Consider the following 18,501-nt stretch of genomic DNA (forward strand, 5'->3'; position numbering starts at 1 on the left):
CCCCGGGCCCGGCCCTCCCCACGCCGCGGCGGGCGGAGCGGAGCGGAGCGGGGATGAGCACGGACGGTAACGGGGGCGGCGATGGGCACGGACGGTAACGGGGCCGCGGGGCAGCCCCGGGAGGCGCCGGGCCGGGCCGGGCCTGACGCTCCCCGTTGCCTTTCAGACTTGATCGAGACGTTCAGGGCGCAGCTGAGGAACGACCCCGATGTGGCCTCGGCCGTGGCCGCCATCCGCGCGCTGCTGGGATTCCTCAAGCAGGACCGAGGTGGGCCCGGGTGTCCCCGCTGAGCCCCGGCTCGCCCCAGGGCGAGGCCCTGACCACGCGTCTCTGCCTCTCCTCAGGGGAGACCATCCAGGGCCTGCGGAACAGCCTGCGGGACGCCATCGACACCTTGTCGCGGGTGGACTCCTCGGTGGCCGTGTCCTCCGGCGGGGAGCTCTTCCTGCGCTTCATCAGCCTCACCTCGCTGGAGTACTCGGTAAGGGCTGCCCGCTCGGCCCCGCTGCTGCTGCCGGACCCTCCAGGCGCTCAGCGGGCATCCCGCTCTTCTCCAGGACTACTCCAAATGCAAAGAAATCATGATCGAGCGCGGGGAGATCTTCCTGACCAAAGTCTCTCTGTCTCGGAACAAAATCGCCAAGTTGTGTCACCCTTTCATCAGGGATGGTGCTGTGAGTAGGCCGGGCCAGGGTCACTCCTGTTCGCTTTTGCTGTTGCTGGCAGTGAGGGAGGAACAGGAGGGGAGAGGAGTCTGATGGGGGCTTCTGCACAACATTGTTCTGCACAGCAAGCCATGGCACTGCTAACAAAAGTAAAGGTTTCCCAAGGCTCAGCAAAAGTAATGTGTGAATTTTTTTTTGTCCTGGCAGCGAATACTGACACATGCCTACTCCAGGGTGGTCCTCAGAGTGTTGGAAGCAGCTGTGGAGTCCAAGAAGCGATTCAGTGTTTATGTTACTGAATCGCAGCCCGATGAAGCAGGGTGAGTGTTCATTAATTCGGTTTTTATCTTGGTAGCAGGGTAAGTTACAGCTACCATCCAACTTGCCCTGTCCTAAGAAAAGCTGCTAGGCTTGGTTGGAGCATTTTAAATGGCAAGTGTCACTCATCACATTATTCTGGACAAGTGAAAAAAAAATCTAAAAAATATTGGTAATTATTTTTCCATACTCGATATTCTAATTAGTGTTATCTAGGTTTTTCTCAAAGGTTTTTAACTTTTGGTCACTGCCAGGCAACCTACTTTTCCCTTGGGAGATGTGAGACAACTGCTTTTTAAGTAGGCTAAAATAATCAGTATTATACTAATCATACCAAAGTAAAATATACAGCTAGTAATGTCATTTAAAGATGACAAATAATTCCTTCAGAGCAGATATTGTTGTATAAGTGAAGGAGTAAACCCTGCACACTGGGTAATACATGTCACTAATAACATGTAACACTTCCTTCCATTTCTATACAATAACTCGTTTTCTGTTCTACCAGCAGGGGAATGGGGGCAGTCACAGGCTTCAGTCTTTCAGACAATATTGTCCTATCATTGTCTTAAAAAAAAATTGTTTTAAGTTACAAATGTTTTCTTAAATAGGCAAAAAATGGCAAAAGCCCTGAGGAAGCTGAACATTCCTGTGACTGTGATTCTGGATGCTGCAGTTGGGTAAGTCTGCTCATAAATTTTAATGTTTTTCATCGCAATTTTATTTTGACAGGAAGACAAAATAAGCTTACATGTAGGCAGCTTGTTCAGACTCCAGGGATACTTCTTAGTTTGTCATGGTCATCCAACAGGCCAAACGAGTTACAGCTTTAGGTGCACAATTAGAATGTGTCAGCTACAACACAAGCATCTGATTTTGCATGTTGGAACAAAAAAAAAAAAACCAGACCTAAGATCTTCTACAGATCTGTAAAATAGAACTGAGGTGCTAAACAAAGAGGCCACTTTTTTCCTAATTTGCATAAGTGTTATCATTTTGTGGTTTCTTAAGGTATTTGGTAAATTACCACTGCTTAGTACAAGTCAAATACATGAGAAAAGAAACAACTACAATAAATCTGAACATTCCTAGTTAGAGTTCAGCTTCTTCCAGCATTTACACAGTTGCCAGGGTCAGCTATGGCTGGGGAAGATATGGCTACTTAATATTCTGCAAGGAAGCAGATGAAATCTCACTCCAAGGATGTGTAACAGCATGTGGACTTACAAGAGGTAGATTAAACTAGTGCAGAAAAATGAAAGATTGTTTGAATTACTCATTTCTGTTCTGTTCAGCAAGTCATTTTTCCTATTACCCAGTAAGGCTTGGAGTTTTTTCCCTCCTTTTAACAGCTACATTATGGAGAAAGTGGACCTGGTGTTAGTTGGTGCTGAAGGTGTAGTTGAAAGTGGAGGCATTATCAACAAGGTAATTGTGAGTTTTACATCATTCTGTAAACTCTGGACTTTTAGAGTTTGGTTTCTTTGAAGTGTTTCAAGCTTTTTGAAAAGTCTCTTCCATTTGGTTTTTATCCAGTAAATGTCTGTTAATTGTTGGGAAATGGGTAGCATTCTCAGGTAAGCAGTGAGTCTGCAATGTTGCTCTCCATCTGTCTCCACAGATTGGCACCAATCAGATTGCTGTGTGTGCCAAAGCCCAGAATAAGCCGTTTTATGTGGTAGCAGAAAGTTTCAAGTTTGTAAGACTCTTCCCTCTCAATCAGCAGGACGTCCCTGACAGGTTTAAGGTAAGAGAAAATCAACTTCCAGCTAAGGTGCACACTGGTGTGTCTGTGAAAAATTGTCTTCTAAGCATCTCTGATTATCTGTATCTCTGCTGTGGGGTATTATGGGGTTGCTCCATGGTACAGTCAGGCACCAAACAGCCGTAATTGTCTTGATACTGATCCTCTGTTCCTAAAGCAGTTCCTTTTGGGCACAGGAGCAGCTGAGGGTAAAAAAACAGTTAAACCAACAAATTCCAGAACTATAAATTGTATTTTACACAAGTTAAAAGAGCTGAGACCAAGGTGGCACCAGCACTTGACTTCCTTCAGTTTTACCGCAAACATCTGCTTGAGGCTGTAGCACTGCTCTTGCCCAAAAGAGGATTGAACTTGCAGTTGTGTAGTAACTGATGGTCTCTCTTTCCTTCTAGTACAAAGCAGACACTCTGAAAACAAGTCAGAATCTAACAGAGGAGCACCCCTGGATTGACTACACCTCCCCATCGCTGATCACGCTGCTGTTCACAGACCTGGGTGTGTTGACTCCTTCAGCTGTCAGTGATGAACTCATCAAACTCTACCTGTAACTCAGAGACTCCCTGCACAGGATGTGTCATCTTCAGTGACTATCAGGGTTCTAAGAACTTGGATGATGATACATGAACGTGGCAAGGAAAGGCCATTAGAAGGATTAACATAATTTTGGACCACTATTGAGAAAATTCCCAAATTTATTACAGGTTCTAAAGGCTGCAACTAAATTATTTTAAAGAGGGGTGGAGTATTTTGATATTGTAAAATAAAATCCCTTATGGTGTATCCAGACTTATTCTAAGGTGTGCTGATACTGATCTATGGTATGTACTTGAAAAAAACCAAAATTAAAACATGCACAAGGCTGCTGATGGAAGCTCCTGCCACACTAGAGTGGTGCTTTTAGCTTTGTTCTCAACAACTGCAGGCTCTGTGTCTTTAGGGATGCCAGGTCTCTCCATGAAGAAATTAGACCAGCTCTGTTCTCTGTATCATTGTTTTATAGAAATCCAGTTTTATTGAAATAAGCAGTGTATTAATATAAAAGTGTGGTTAGAGTAATTTTCAGCCTTCAGACTCATTGTCCTCAACAGTTTCTGCTTTGAGCCTTTGGTTGCCTGTTAGTTTCTTCTCAAACTCTTCTTCACTAATTTTTCCCTTTTTTAATCTTTTCAAGAGTCTTGTGTCATTCAGCAACTCTTCCATATCCTCATCTTCAATATCAGAGCCCTGTTGGAAGTTGAAAACAACAAATTAAACACAACACCAAAAGGTTTTCATTCTATACAGTTGAATACAAGGGAAGATTACAAGTCAGAGCTTGACAGGAATATCCAAGCAGGAAATAATATTCAATTCCTACCCAGGCAACTGTAACTCTCAGCTACCCTTGCTGAAAATTGACAAAAGCACCCTCAGGCCACACTTCTGCACCTCTGATAAATAAAAATCCTATTACTGACCGGCATCAGTGCTGAGAAGTTGTTTCAGTGTCTGGCTTTAAAAACCTCTACAATTTTTTTAAGTTTTGCTTGTCCAAGTCCTAAAAAGTTATTTTACAGCCATCAGTTCCACCACACTAAAATCCCAGAGCTCTCTGCCACTGGAAAGACTACAGTAATCACTTGCAGTTTAAGGGAATGGACACAGTTACCTCTTCACGCTTCCTCTTAGCTGTTACTTTCTTTTTCTTCTCCCTCTTGGCTTTCTGCTTTGACCATGCTTTGTTCTTTACAAATTTCTTTTTCCCTTGATTTTCCTCTCTTTCTTTTCTTTGTTCTTCTAATTTCTTTTGTCTCTGCTTTTCTCTGTTTTTATCCTTAAATGAAATGGAGTCTGTATTAACAGTGACTGGAGTAAAGTCCGGGAAACATTTTCCTCTTAGTTCAGGCATCTTTGGCATTTTTAACAATGCAAAACCTCTGGCAAGACTGGCAAAATCCAGATCTGTTGAAATAAAGATTATAAAGTTGGTTTCCTGCTAGATAAAAAGTTAATTTAACTGAGAAAGAGAAGAAAAAAAAAAAAGTCAACATTTTTAATGTATTGTTTGCGCTCTATACCTTAATACTAGCAACAATACTAAGTCACTTTTATTTGTGCTTTTATCAGTTTGGTCAAGCTCCACATTGAAATGTTTTCTCTTGAAACAAGATGCTTGAAAAAATAGGAGTTTTGTCAAAATCTGATGGTACAGGAAGTGAAGGTTGTGGACAACACCAGTATGCTTTAGTTGTCTGAGAGGAACAGTGAGAGGTAGCAGCCCTGCTGGGAATTACCTTTGATCCGGAAGATCAGATTACATTCGTGTTTGGCATAAGCCTGGACGTAAGACACAAAGGCTTTCATCCCTTTCTCAAACACTGCCCTATCAGCCAGGGCCATGGACTTCAGCTTGGGAAGAAGATCCAACACATTTGTCTGTGGTTTCATTTCCTGCATGGGACACTGGGAACCAGAAAATAACAAAATCAAAGGAAAAGTTCAAGCAAATGATGTGAAATGCACTGTGAAACTTCAAACACACACTTCTTTCCCAATTAACCCTCAGTCAGATTTGAGCCCCTTTTTCTTTGGTCACTCCAAGACATGAGCTGACCATCAGCCCCACACAGCAGCGCCTGGCCCAACAGAATTCTCACACTGCAGCTCCAGAGAAGCAACACCTTCATCTCTTGCTTTACCAAGCTCTGGTCTCATTAGGTCTCCAGAGAATTCACACAATTAATCCCACAAACGCAGGAGCAGGCATGGGAGATTGTAGGAGTTACAAGTAAAGAGCAAAGAGGCTGCAGGGTGTGAGCTGCTGGGACAGGGCCATAGGCCAGCACTGCCCTCCTGCAAATGCTCAATTTACACCCTCAGGAACAGAAGACCTTTCCTTACTCACTGCATCACACATTCCTCTTACAAACCCAGTGGGTCACACTGGAGCAATCACGTTCCAGCTGCATTTGGTGATTAATAAGCAGCTCTGGTCTTTGATTCTGCACCTCTGCTAAAACATTACCCACCTGCATGGCCCCAAGTTCTACAAATTCTGATTTCCAAGCTCCTGTCAGTAAATCTGTGCCCTTGCTCTTTCCTGCTTTGGGGTAGAATAAAAGCCAACTCACCTTTTGGTTGATTGAGAGAAAGTTAATGTAGGATTCTTCCATGGGAAGCAAAAAGACCAGTGCACTGCCCACGTTGCCGATCCGTGCCGTGCGACCACAGCGATGCACGAAGGCACTGAAACAACCCAGCAGGAGAGCTCAGTTTGATTTGGAAGCATTGGGCAGCAAAAGGACAAATCTTGTGGGATGGAAAATACTGAACTAAACCAACAGGAATTAGCAAAGTGTAACACAAAAAATGTGTGGCAATCCCATTCAACTGTTAGGCTAAAGCAAGGGGTGCCTGTTTAGGGAATGAAGTTCAAGCAAGTTGTAGGAAGAATTATGACAGCAAAAGTTAAAATCCATGGAAAAGCTCCTTTCCTGTGAGCTTTCAATGTACCATTCCTTGAAGAGCTCTGTCCCTGCTCGCATCTCTGTTCTCCTTCACCCCGGTGTCACCTCTCACTCTTCCTCTGAAATTCTCACACAAAGCCTTACCCCAGAGTCACCTCTGCACACAGATATGGCAACCACCCACCTGACACAGACATTTCAATTCACAGCAGTGGCAACAAAAACTGCACTGTTTCAGCCTCCCTTGCTCCTGCATTATTTTGTGTGTTCTCTCAGATTAACCTCCAGAAGTGATTAAATGTGTTTTATGCAGGTTTTTGTTCCTAACTGATATCTGAACAGCACAATAACAAGACCACACCGAAAGAAAAAGGATCTCAGGATCTGAAGTTGTACCTGGCACTGCTGGGTGGGTCATACTGCAACACCCAGTGCACTTCTGGAATGTCAATGCCACGAGCCATCACATCTGTGCACACCAAAATGCCCCTAGGAAGAAGAAAAAGTGTATTTTCATTAACCTGCTATTTGAGAAGAGCCAGCCTGCTCACAGCTGGGTGTTCTGCAACGTCACCGGAGGAACAAAACATTTTCAAACATTTGGGGTTTTTTAAGAGACAAAATATTGCAGCTTTCACCAACTAAAATTCTGCATAGCATTATGAAAATTATTGTGCTTTATATTACATTTCTAAGACAAGTCAATTCCCTATTACAAATTCAAATTTTAAACCAGCACTGCATCCACCACAGCTGAATGTACTATACTCAATGTTTAAATAAAAGACTCAAGACTTGAGTGACATGCTGTTCTTTTCAACAGCCCCTCTTATAATCTGCTGGTGGTTTTTTTTTTCCTCATAATATAAAAAGCTAAAACTCAGGTCCTATGCAATAAAAAAAATGACAGTTGATGAGGCAAGAGTTTCTTAACAGCATCCTACAAAGCTGCCAAAGAACATTTCCCTGTGGGTAGGTTACAGCACTGTGTTGCCATGTTCTTGTTCACACACTAACAAAGTAATATCCTGAGTTTCCACTCTGCTTGCTAATCAGGAAAAGCTTATTTTTGCTACTAGTTTGTTTAAACATCAGGGCTAATGTGTGATTGTAGCAGGTGACAGTGCAGTGTGCTCACCTCCTGTGCTGCCACATGGATTATCTAAAGTAGGGTGGAGATGCTCCAGTCACATTTTCCCTTTGTTTGTGGTCATACTTTGGGTACCTCAGCACAATTTGTGATATCATCAACACACTCAGCCTGGAGCATCCTTCACCTGAGCCATCCTTCCACATTAAGTAGCACAAGGACAGTCAGACATAACCACCTCCCCCTCACTATTTTGCCTTCTGGCTGGTTTAGCCCATTCCCACCTTCTTACCCTGGGAGCTTTCGAAACTCCGTGAAAATCTTGTTACGCTTGTGCTTCATTTTCCCATGGATGCTCATTATTTTCACCTGTTTAATTAAGGATTCCAGAGCCTTCCCATAGTACTCCACACAGGCACACGTGCTGTTGTGATAAAAACAGGAATAAAAGCAAAAGGTTATGCTGCATTTTTAATCAGGTTTAGAGAGTTAAGCTAGAGTTTCCCAAGCTCTTTCAAAAATATACACTATTAATATTTAAAATATGCACATAATTTTTTATAATTAACATATAATCATCTATAATGTCTTATTTTAAAATGCATAAAATTTATGTTTTGCTTAATAACACAATCCTGACATGAAGAAATGTTTAATCACTTTTTAGGCACCATATTCTAAAAACAGCTCTCAGAATTAATCACTTTGAAAATAGTTGTGTTCTTGGCAACAAAGGGAACAGTTTTGGAATTTAAGTAATTACACACCAAGCTGTTCTCACAATGAAACACAAACAGAATTACCTGAAAAAGACCAGATGTTTTTCCTGTTTGTGCTGCCGAAGAAAATGCACCAACTGGTTAAATTTTTCATCTGCCTTGCAGATCTAAAAATTGCAAAAGAAAAACATAAGAAAGTGGACTTTGGCTCCTCTGTTAACGTGATCCTAAGTGGCCAAGACTTAAAAGCTTATTCATAGAAGCAGGAAAAAAGGAGAGGGAACAGGAGGCTCTGTCAGAGCCCAGGCTCATACCATGTAATAGTTCTCCAGGCGTGTGGGGGTTTTCTGGGTGTTGCTGGCTGCCACTCCCTTCTCCTTGACCGAGATGCGGACGGGGTTCCGCAGCCCTGCTCTCACCAGGTTCTCCACCTCCTGGGTCTGGGTAGCTGAGAACAGACCTGTCCTTCTCTGCTTGGGCAAAAAGTCCAGAATGGCATTTAAGCTGCAAGTAAGCACATGGAAAATGTAACTGTCCCAAGGCTTCCCTCAGCAAGAGGTTTAATCGTTGGAAGTAGGAGTTTACAAGCGAAATAGGCTTTGTTATCACATGTCAAACTTCTATTGAAATAATTAGCTTAACTCTGAGAGAAAGAGAGATCAAAGCTTATTGGTTAAAGTGTTTTAACCCATTCTGGTGTGTAAATAATGATACTTAACCAAGCATTAACAGAGATATGCTAACATATCTCAACAATGGAAACTCCATACTCATTGAGGCTCCACATTTCCTGACTCTCCTCCCCCTTAGCAACTGCTCTGTGTAGTTACAGAGCAAAGATAAAAGAACAAAACAGAAAAAAACCTATTTTTTATTTCAATACCTTGCTTCAAAGCCCATATCTAGAAGTCTGTCTGCTTCATCCAACACCAGCACATCCAGAGCCTTCACACAGCTTGCAAGGTCCAGCCCATCTGCTTTTCTCCTGAACAGATCCTCCAGGCGGCCCGGGGTGGCCACGATGATGTTCCCACTGTTGGTGCCAACACACAGCAATTCCCTAACTACAGGGTGAGCAATTTGGGAGAACTCCTAATGTTGTTATCACAGCATAGCCCTGCCCTGCACTCTCCAGTAAAACAATTTCATTTTGTCACTTTTAATTGCATCCGTATTCCAGTGCCTGTCAGATGCTGTGGGATAGGGGGTAAAAATGTCCAGGTCAAAGCACATCCCCTGTGGCAATAAAAGTTCAGAATATAAACAGCCAAGTGTGGAAAGCAACTATCAGCTACAGGAAATCTTTGGTACCTCCATAAAAAAGCCAGTGGCAAATAGGACTCCTTCAAAACTCCATCATCAGTATCAGCACCAAACAATTTCAGGAAATTCATGAGCAGGGAGAAGTGAAATATTCAGGCACTTTTCAGCTCCGTTCTTAACCCAAAGAGCAGATAAACAGTGCTGATGTCATATAAGAGCCTCTCCTCACGCTGTTCCTCACTCCAGGAACAGACCCCACAATTTCCCAGTTCACCCCAAAAGATTCTGGCAGCACCATCCCATTCTAGCACCAGCAGGACCACAGATCTGGGCTGAAAACCCTGACAAGGAGAAAACCACAGCTCTGACAAACAACTCACCCATGCTCCTTAAACTTTTCAACATCTTCCATGGGGTTCCTTCCACCAATTAAAAGAATCTGACTAAAACAAAAAACCAGAAAGATCTGAGTCATCTTTTAAGTTTTGCTGGTTCACGAGTGACAGAAGGAACTGTGGTTATGGAAATGATGAAGTTCACCCACCTGAACATGGGGAAGTGTTTTGTGAAATGTGACAGCACCTCATCAATTTGAATGGCCAATTCCCTCGTTGGTGTGATAATTATAGCTCCAACCTGCAGGTGAAAAACAGGAATTTGTGGGGAGGAAAAAGAGAGATTTGGGCAGAATCCTCCCTTTCAAGCTAAGTGAATATGAGACATGATTTTGAGCCTTGTTTCAGATGAAACATTTCCACAGAAATACTAAAAAGTAAATCCAAAAATGTCTATGAAAGACTTTGTATCATAGTGTAAAATATCTCTGCTGAAAGAGCAGCATCTAATAATGACATTTAACAGCAAATGACAGTGAAATTCCCTGCACACAAAAATGTATTCAAGGTCAATGGATGCTAAAAAGCATTCAAATCTCACTTGCAGTGTATCAGTGTATTCCAGATTTTGGGACATTTTCCCAACAGCTCAGAACCCTGTTGGGGTCATGTCAAAGAAGAAGCTGTATCCAAGTGCAAAGAGAGCACCACGATTTTATTTCCGAGTTTTACACAGTTTATTGTTACTGTTACACCAAAGAGCTGAGCACACAGTCACTCTGTGTGTAGGCAACTTTCCTTATGTACACTCTTCCTGAAGTTCTCAAATCTTATTGGCACATCATAAACATATACTCAGTACTGAATATTTTAAACTCACCTGCATTTTCTTTAATTTTTCTTCCCGTCTGAGAAGAATTTCCAGTATGGGAATCACAAACGCCAAGGTTTTCCCACTGCCTGTGACCTGCGAGAGTGGAAAGAGCGTCAGCCCTCCCTCAGCTCCAGAGACAAGCCTGGAACGAAGCTGGACGAAGGAAAAGCGCTCACCGCTTCTGCAGCCACATCTTTGTTACTCATGAAGAGCGGGATGGTCGCAGACTGAAAAAAGAGAAGCGTCGCATGAGGACGTGAAGCGGTGATAAATCTCACAGAGGTGAAACTCCTCCGAGATATCAGAGCTCGCTGTGAGCATCACCGGTGAGCACAGCCGGTGGGACAGTCACGGATGCGGCTTCTCTCGCTGCTCCAGGACCCGGTGACTGCTGCGACCACGGGGCTGCGACCGCCACCGGGCCGGGCCCGGCCCAGGCGCTCCTGACACCGCCCGCGCCCTCCCTCCTCAGCCCGGCCCCCCCTTCCCGGGGAGCGCCGCGGGGACCCGCACCTGCACCGGGGTCATTTGGTGGAAGCGGAGCTCCCGCAGCGCCCGCAGCACGCCCGGGCTCAGCGGCACCGGCAGCGAGCTCCAGCTGCCCTCAGTCACCGCCTCCATCTTGGCCCCGCGGTGTCACCGCCCCGCCGCTCCCCCGCCCCGGGGCCGCCGCGGCGGCGCTCTGTGGAAACACACACCGCGGCACCTCCCGTTCCGCTGCACATCAGTTCCGCCACCCCCTGCCGGCCTTCGCTTCCGTGGCAAAAAACAAACTTTGGATTTAGCAAAAAAATCCCTATTTTCATGCGAGCTGCCTATCGCAGTAAGTACTTCTGCGGGCCTTACAGCAGCGCTGTGCCAGCCGAGTAACCCAGTAGCTGTAAATTCAGAGTTACCTGATATTTATTGTACCTGCCATCAAAGTGGGACAGACTCTGGATAAATTCCTGATATTCTAAGAAAGCAGGGAGTCACAGAATCGTTAGGATTGCGAGAAGACTCTGGAGCCATCCAGTCCGAGCCCCTGCCCAGGCAGGATCACCTGGAGCAGGTCACACATCCAGGTGGGTTTGGAATGTCTCCACAGAGGGAGAATCCACGACCTCCCTGGGCAGATCCAGTGCTCTGCCACCCTTAATGGAAAGTTCTTCCTCATCTTGATATGGAACTTCTTGTGGTTTGGTTTATGGCCATTACTGAACAAATAATTTATAAAAAAACGTTTGTGTTAATCTGTTCTTCCTTAAGGTATCAAAGAAAAAAAAAATACAAAGTTGGTTTGGGTTTTTTTTAAAGAATTTGTTTATTTATCGAACCTGGGTCATATTTAGATTCACGAGCAATTTTTAAATGTACATCTTAGAATTCAATTTTCAGTGTTTTACACAAAAATATTGGCACACAACAGTTGCAATAAGGTGTAACAGCCACCTCTCTGAAGAACTGCTGCAAGTGTTTGCCCGAGGTTGAAAAAACTTTACCTGGAACATGAAAACCTGTAACAAATTTTAAATTAATTGTACAAAACTGTTGTGTGTTACTTGTAGAGGCTCCCCCCTGGAAAAGACCCCACCCCACCCCCAAAAATGATTACAACTAATATACATCAGTCACAACATAATCCTGGCTCAGCACCCACATCAGACGCTTCTTAAATTTTTAAACCAATCATCAGATAACCGAGGAAAGTAACTTTATACAAAAACAAATCTACATGTGCCTGAAAAAAGAAAACACACCAGTATTTAGCATTATGCTAATTCTGATCAGATCATGGCAGAGTTTGCCACTGCACTTAAATACAAGGGCTGCATAGCGTGGATTAAACCCCCAGAATCCGGAACCCTTTGGCCTCAGGAATCCAGATTTCCTGAACACTTCTGCCCTGGGCACTGGGCAAACAGTCTTGAGCTTTGGACCTGCAAAAGCCAAAGGGTTCACGAGTGTTTGCCAAGACACTGCACACAATTGGCTTCCAAATAAAACCTTTGAGAGAACTAAAAACCGTTTAAGGAACATTTGGTGATGAACAGAGGAAAAAAAAGCATTTTCATATCAACTATTTAATTAAAAAGAACTTTGGGAAGAAGTTGATATCATTAAGACAGTTGCTGATGACTATCTTTTAAATAGCAACTAGGTCTGAATTTTAACCTTTTCCTTGGCAGTTTCTGTGAGTGGAGAAGGGATTATATCAATTTCATAACACCTACTGCAGGGTTAAGGATGTAAGAATGCAAACAGTCACGTTAGGGCCTTGTACCGTTTCCCTGGACAGAACTGCAAGTGCTTATGGAAACAGTGAAAAAAGTTAGAAAAGACAGAACAGCTTGTTACTAGAGTGAGTTACAGAGTTTGCAGCTTGCCTGGACCTTGCTTAGCACACAGACTGGGCAGATCTCAGTGGGAAAAAATGATGCCAATAAAGTGACAAGATTTCAGCACAGCTTTTGCTACAGAAGATATATAAAAACAATTCTTTTTTTTTTTTTTTTTTCTTAACTAGGAAGGAACATAAGCAAATAAGTTTTACAGTTCAGTAAAGAGGGTTCAGAAACTAAATGACTTTTTTTTTTTTTTTGTGACCAGGATGTTTGGTAGAGAGTGAACTGAAATCCGGGACCACAGAAGGATCTTAGACCACCCTTCGGACTTCAAAAAACCTCTTCAGGTAGTAGATTTGTCCCAGTGTCATGGCAACTAGTACAAGGGCTTCAAAGAATGACCAAAGAACCACTCTGCTGTTTGTGTTGTCATTAACTGTTAGAAAAAAAAAAAAAAAAAAAGAAAAAAGTATTAAGTAATGAAGCATTTAAACTGAAAACATTCTGCCCTGAAACTGGAACGCTGCACATCAAGCACTGGGTTTGTGTCAGGTCATCACAGGTGTCCCAGAAGGGCCCTGCAGCCTCAGAGATGAGATCTGAGAGGGAATTTTTTGAACAGTTTGGTTTTAAATCCACTTTGGACATACATTGCAGCAGCTTTCTCTATTCTGCCCACCCTTCTGGCCCCTGAGCTGCCCAACAAAGCCTCTTGCTTTTTCAATCTCAGTGTCAAGCAGGGCACTTCTGATCTCTGAAGGGTCACCATCTTTGGTTCTAAACATTCTGGTTTTTCTTAAATCAGACCATTAGTAACAAATGTCACAAAACTGGAGATATTCATAGCTTCAAATAATTGAGGAGACAGTGCTTTTATATCATGTTGTGTTTTCACATGAAGAATACTTGCCCTTGATTCTCACCCATGAAAGCAACAGTAGTTCTGCTCTATTTCAACAAAACATTTAAAAAAGAGACTTTGGCTCAATTACTAAACCACATCCAATTCAAGGGTGAAGGAACAGTTCAACCAAAGACTGGGAACCAAATCATGGAATGGTTTGGATTGGAAGGGACCTTAAAACTCATCCACTCCCACCCTTGGGACACCTTCCTTGGGCACTTCCAGGGATGGGGCAGCCACAGCTTCTCTGGGCACTCTGTGCCAGGGCTGTACCACACTCACAGGGAGGAATTTTCCCCCAGTATCTGACCTAAACCTCCTCTCTTTCAGTTTAAAACCATCTCCCCCCTGTCCTGTCCCTACATGTCCTTGTATGTGGATTAAATAATGTCATCACTGGTATCTGCATGAATACACCAAACAACTGCAGAATTTACATCACTTAGGCAAATGTTATTTTCTTTAACAACCCTCCTTACATGAGAGGAAGCCAATTTAAAGATGACTGCAAGCAAAACCTACATTCTTTATTCTATGGGAAGGCCCTTCAGGATTTAAATTATTATTTTTTAAGTCACTTGGAATAGCTTTCATGGACTCATATTTAAATCATCATTTACAAGTTCACTGGAGGGGGGAGAAGGCATTGATTGGAGTCAGACACCTACTTGCTCTATGTATTCTTTCACGGACTTCCATGTACTCCTGTTCGTGCTTTACAGCTGTCATGGCTACTGCCAACTCGTTAATCATCTCTTCTAGCTTGTTCTGATGAGCTGTAGAATAATTTCAGAAGCATCAGAAAGTCTGTTAATGACTCAAAAAAATTATTTCAATGAATTTATGAACAGTTAAAGGTAATTTCTTGCTGCAAAAGTTCTGACAGTAGCTGAACACTTTCTGTCCTTAAATCCTAGTTCAGTTTCTGTAGCATCACTTTCCCCAACATGTCTCTGGAATTTATCAAGTGGGAAAACATTTTTCCACATCCAAATAGGAGGAGACACAATTCAGGCTCAATACAGACCCCACATTTCCAGTGTGCACATACTTTTCCAGGAGAACAGAATGGAAGAATGCATGAGATCAATACCACACACTAACATCTATTTTGCCAATATCATCCAATATATTCCAAGCAGATTATCTTAACATGACAGCTTTTCCTAGTTGTTAAGCTTGCAAAAATAGAATGACTGAGAATTTAAGCTCAAGATCATGATGCTGGCAAATCATGAGATCACTTTCTGAAGCAAAAAATCACATCCTGTGATCTTCAAGTTCGGCTGAAACCCAGCATTCAGGGGGCACAATGCCCAGGGGACCTGGCACAGGCTTCACTTGTGGTGTGTTGTGAAAGCAGGAGAGGAGTTAAATACCAAACACATAGCACAAAACCAGCTTGAGACAGTTCAGCAAATGGAAGGTTCAGAAATCTAAGATTTAGTGGTTTGACTGTCAATCACAGGAGCTTTTTAAGACATCCACGCTCAAAGAACTGTCCACTCACAAATTTATAAATTAGGCAAGTCATTTGCAAAGTGTTCTAGCAAGAGGTTGAGGAATCATTCCACAGACATGCCCTGGGCAATCAGCTCCCTTTAATGAAAGTCATAAAACCCAACATATTTTCCTTTCAAGGGGCATAGGTGACTTGGAAGCTGCCTTACTACAGTTTTATTTGTAAATTAAGTGTTTCAGGTCACAATCTGAAAATAGATCTATTCAAAACACACACCTTGTGGGGAACAGTCAAAAGAGAGGAACAGAGAATTCACACTCACACAAATTACAACTAAAATCTACATAGTTGTGCAAACCACACTCACTTTCCTAATATCTCAAATCCCTTATTTTCATGGCCAGCTGGTCATTGCAGTAAGTGCAGCTGATTAGTAAGAGAAGAAACTACAGTTGCTGGGATAGTCTAAAAACACTCCAAAAATTCACTTCAGAAAATTGTCTCATTGCACTAATATTCTTTACAACAGATATATGCAGACTCAATAAGATTTGAGTCTTTAAAAAAAAAAATCAAAAGTTAGGAATGTGCTACCTTTTAAGTGACATCAAGCACTCAGTGCCCAAGTTATTTATTTGCTAAAACAGAAAACAAGAATTTGTTGCCATTCTAGCTACAGTCAGTGATTTCTAAATAAATTTTTTAACTTGCTACGCAATACATTCATTTATTTTTTTTGCAGCAAATGACAAGTTTGAGTTTTTCCCCTGATACATCAGTAATAATTCATAACCTACGAGCAGCTTATTGCTTCCAAAAGCCTTTGATTACTCAACATCTCCTTCAGCAAGAGAAAGCAAACGCTGCCAAAAACATCCAGCATTCTTGGATGTTCAATGTTTTAGTTCAATTTCACCTAAACTGATTAAATCTTCTGTCAGCCATAAACAACCACCTGAAGACAAACTGCCATGGCCAGTGCAAGGACCTGATCCCAAGAGCTGCTCAGGGTATAAACCTGCCAATGGGAGCCTGCAGGTGCTCAGCATTGCTCAGAATCAGACCTTTTGGGTAGTTTATTAAAAAGACATTCTCATGCTCCAAACCAATGTTACAGAGAAAAAGCCAAGTTAGCTGTTAGTGAATGAACATGTGCCAGAGACAAGATGCTAAGGAGCTTTCAAAAAGCAGTCCACATACCATCCCAGGTATCTCCACCACCTAGAGGAAAGTGTAAGAGATGAACACAGGTACAGGACAAAAGGCTGCAGATAAAACAGTCATTTACACGGCTATGGGAAAAGTTTCATATTAGAACATTTATCAACTAAGGCACGGAGAAGGCTACACACTGCTGAGCCTACTAGGAATCAGAGGATGGCACTGATGAAGGGCTAAAGGATGGAAGCATTAGTGTCTGCAGATGGCCAAGGGATTCTCTGGTGATTTTGCCTCAAACTGTGTAACCAGGTCTAAAAACATCCACTTTAGCTGTGCAAGGGAACAGCTAATTACACCTGAAGGAACGGGAATCCTGAGAGCCCTACACAAGTTCACAAGTCATGCAAGCAGGGAAAAGCTCCTGAGCTGGAGCTGATTTCCTTCCAGGACTCTTCCTCACCTTCTGTCTCCATGTCTTGCCCCTTGGGAGCTTCCCCGATATCGATAGTGAACATCACTATCTTGGGAGTCATGGTGGACATCCTGTTGCTAAAGCAAAACTTGTAAGTTCCATCCATGTGGGCAGCAAAGGTGTATTTTCCACTGGACTCTCGATCGCCTTTATAAATCCCTTTATTATCGGGCCCCGTGATCTGCGTGGGGAAAAGAGAGGATCACACGTTTTTTTATTTCAAACACAGAGGTTTCAAATGCACCATCACAGCACTGCCAGCACGCTCTGCAGCCAGCCAGTCACAGGCACCAGCACCATCTGTAATCTGGCTGCTTTGGCACACTTCAATCTTTCCCTCCCACAACTCACTGGAGCAGCTCTCTGCACAGAAATCTTTCAAAAAAAACCCCACAAACTTCTTGGTAAAGAAAGTCATACAAAAGCCTGTCTCCCTGGCCTCTTGTGGTTGAGATAAGCAGTCAAGAAAAACACAAACCCTGGCTGTTTGTCAAATTAACAGCTGCAGGGGAAACCTTATCTCTGATGTCTGAAGGAAAACAAAAAGGAAAAAAAAGACATTCTCCAATCGACTTTAGACACACAGTCGGGCATTGTTGCAGTTACCATTTCAAATGCGCTGCAGACCTGAGTTCTGAGCTCTCAGGGTCACTGTGATTCTAAATTCCCACCGCAGCAGGCCAAACTGCTGCTGAGCTTCCACCAGGGCCACGTGAAGGGAATCTCAGCTTCCAGAGCCTGTCCTGTGTCACAGCCATGTGTCATTTTCAACTGTTACAGGACTCTCATGTCTGTGATACCCCAATCAAAAAACGCTCTGCTCCGTAACACGATGAAGGAAATTCGTACTCAGTATTCTCCTGATTTGATTCCTCTTTGAAGATAAGTATTGGCTCAAAACCTTCCCGATGCCAACCACCCGGATTAAACACCTTTGGATTCAAGGGGAAGCACGCTGCTCCTCAACCGGCAGCGGCTGATTCCAGAGAGCAACGCCGGTCATTCCTCCCGCCAAATAATTCACCGTGACGAGGCTGCACCGAGCGGAACGAGGCTGAAAATCCCGAGGGAAGGGAGGGCAGATGGAGCAGCACAGCCTCGTGCAGCAGTGCCAGGGGGGACACCCGCACAAGCACCCGGGCCTGCCCGAGGCCGCCCACGCCGGGCCGTGAGCGCTCCCGCCGCACGGAGCCCCGGCAGCGCGGCGGGTCCGCCCCGAGCCCCGGCGGGCGGCCCCGGCCCCGCTCCGGCCCGTCCCGAACCCCCTCGGGCGGGCCTGATCCCGCTCCTGCCGGTGCCGCCGCTCGCTCCCGAGGGGCCCCACACACAGCGGGGCCGCAGCGCGCGGGGCCCGGCCCCGGGACGGCCCCGCTCCCCAAGGTCGGCCCGCGCCGCCGCCGCACCTCCACGTCGATGTCCAGGAAGCCGCCCTCGGCCACCTCGAAGATGAGCCCCATCTTGGTGCCGGACGGCACGCGCTCCAGGAAGCACTCCTCGGCGTGCGCGTCGATGCTGACGAAGTAGGCGGCGGCCGGGGCCGCCAGCGCGGCCACCAGCGCCAGCACCGCCCGCACCGGCGACATGGCGGAGCGACCGGCGGCGGCACCGAGCGGCGCCTCCGGCCCGCGCCGCGCCCCTTCCGGCGCACGGGGCCGCCGCTCATTGGCCACCGCCGCCCCGCTGCCACGTACGGGCTGCGCTA

General features: G+C 44.4%; 3 protein-coding genes across 6 annotated transcripts; 1 reads left to right on the top strand and 2 right to left on the bottom strand.

Moving 5' to 3' along the window:
• Nucleotides 1–5: 5 nt before the first annotated feature.
• On the top strand, nt 6–3,539 carry EIF2B1 (eukaryotic translation initiation factor 2B subunit alpha). Of its 2 annotated transcripts, none has more exons than XM_005524234.3 (9): nt 6–66; nt 167–268; nt 346–482; nt 559–675; nt 874–986; nt 1,596–1,664; nt 2,337–2,412; nt 2,606–2,731; nt 3,142–3,539. In XM_005524234.3, exons 1-9 carry the CDS (start codon nt 54–56, stop codon nt 3,295–3,297), a joined length of 909 nt encoding a protein of 302 aa, XP_005524291.1. In that variant the 5' UTR covers nt 6–53; the 3' UTR covers nt 3,298–3,539. The 2 variants fall into 2 exon arrangements, with proteins under 2 accessions (XP_005524291.1, XP_014109439.1); XM_014253964.2 differs by having other exon boundaries at nt 53–94.
• Nucleotides 3,540–3,735: 196 nt separating this feature from the next.
• DDX55 (DEAD-box helicase 55) lies at nt 3,736–11,126 on the bottom strand. 2 transcript variants are annotated; one of them, XM_005524233.3, is made up of 14 exons: nt 10,990–11,126; nt 10,653–10,703; nt 10,483–10,569; nt 9,812–9,903; nt 9,648–9,710; nt 8,888–9,037; nt 8,319–8,508; nt 8,089–8,171; nt 7,578–7,709; nt 6,592–6,684; nt 5,860–5,974; nt 5,023–5,191; nt 4,398–4,690; nt 3,736–3,973 (listed from the first exon to the last, which is right to left on the bottom strand). In XM_005524233.3, the coding sequence occupies exons 1-14, from the start codon at nt 11,095–11,097 to the stop codon at nt 3,809–3,811; spliced, it is 1,791 nt and encodes a 596-aa protein (XP_005524290.1). In that variant the 5' UTR covers nt 11,098–11,126; the 3' UTR covers nt 3,736–3,808. The 2 variants fall into 2 exon arrangements, with proteins under 2 accessions (XP_005524290.1, XP_087921121.1); XM_088064995.1 differs by lacking the exon at nt 10,653–10,703 and having other exon boundaries at nt 10,990–11,103.
• A 628-nt stretch (nt 11,127–11,754) lies between these two features.
• Nucleotides 11,755–18,413, bottom strand: TMED2 (transmembrane p24 trafficking protein 2). 2 transcript variants are annotated; one of them, XM_005524235.3, is made up of 5 exons: nt 18,203–18,413; nt 16,788–16,980; nt 16,367–16,387; nt 14,373–14,480; nt 11,755–13,236 (listed from the first exon to the last, which is right to left on the bottom strand). In XM_005524235.3, exons 1-5 carry the CDS (start codon nt 18,380–18,382, stop codon nt 13,112–13,114), a joined length of 627 nt encoding a protein of 208 aa, XP_005524292.1. In that variant the 5' UTR covers nt 18,383–18,413; the 3' UTR covers nt 11,755–13,111. The 2 variants fall into 2 exon arrangements, with proteins under 2 accessions (XP_005524292.1, XP_005524293.1); XM_005524236.3 differs by lacking the exon at nt 16,367–16,387.
• Between the last annotated feature and the right edge of the window lie 88 nt (nt 18,414–18,501).

The sequence above is a fragment of the Pseudopodoces humilis genome, chromosome 20 (genome assembly GCF_049639895.1).
Source record: "Pseudopodoces humilis isolate 2021_Gansu_Grassland_sample_001 chromosome 20, ASM4963989v1, whole genome shotgun sequence".
Lineage (NCBI taxonomy): Eukaryota > Metazoa > Chordata > Aves > Passeriformes > Paridae > Pseudopodoces > Pseudopodoces humilis.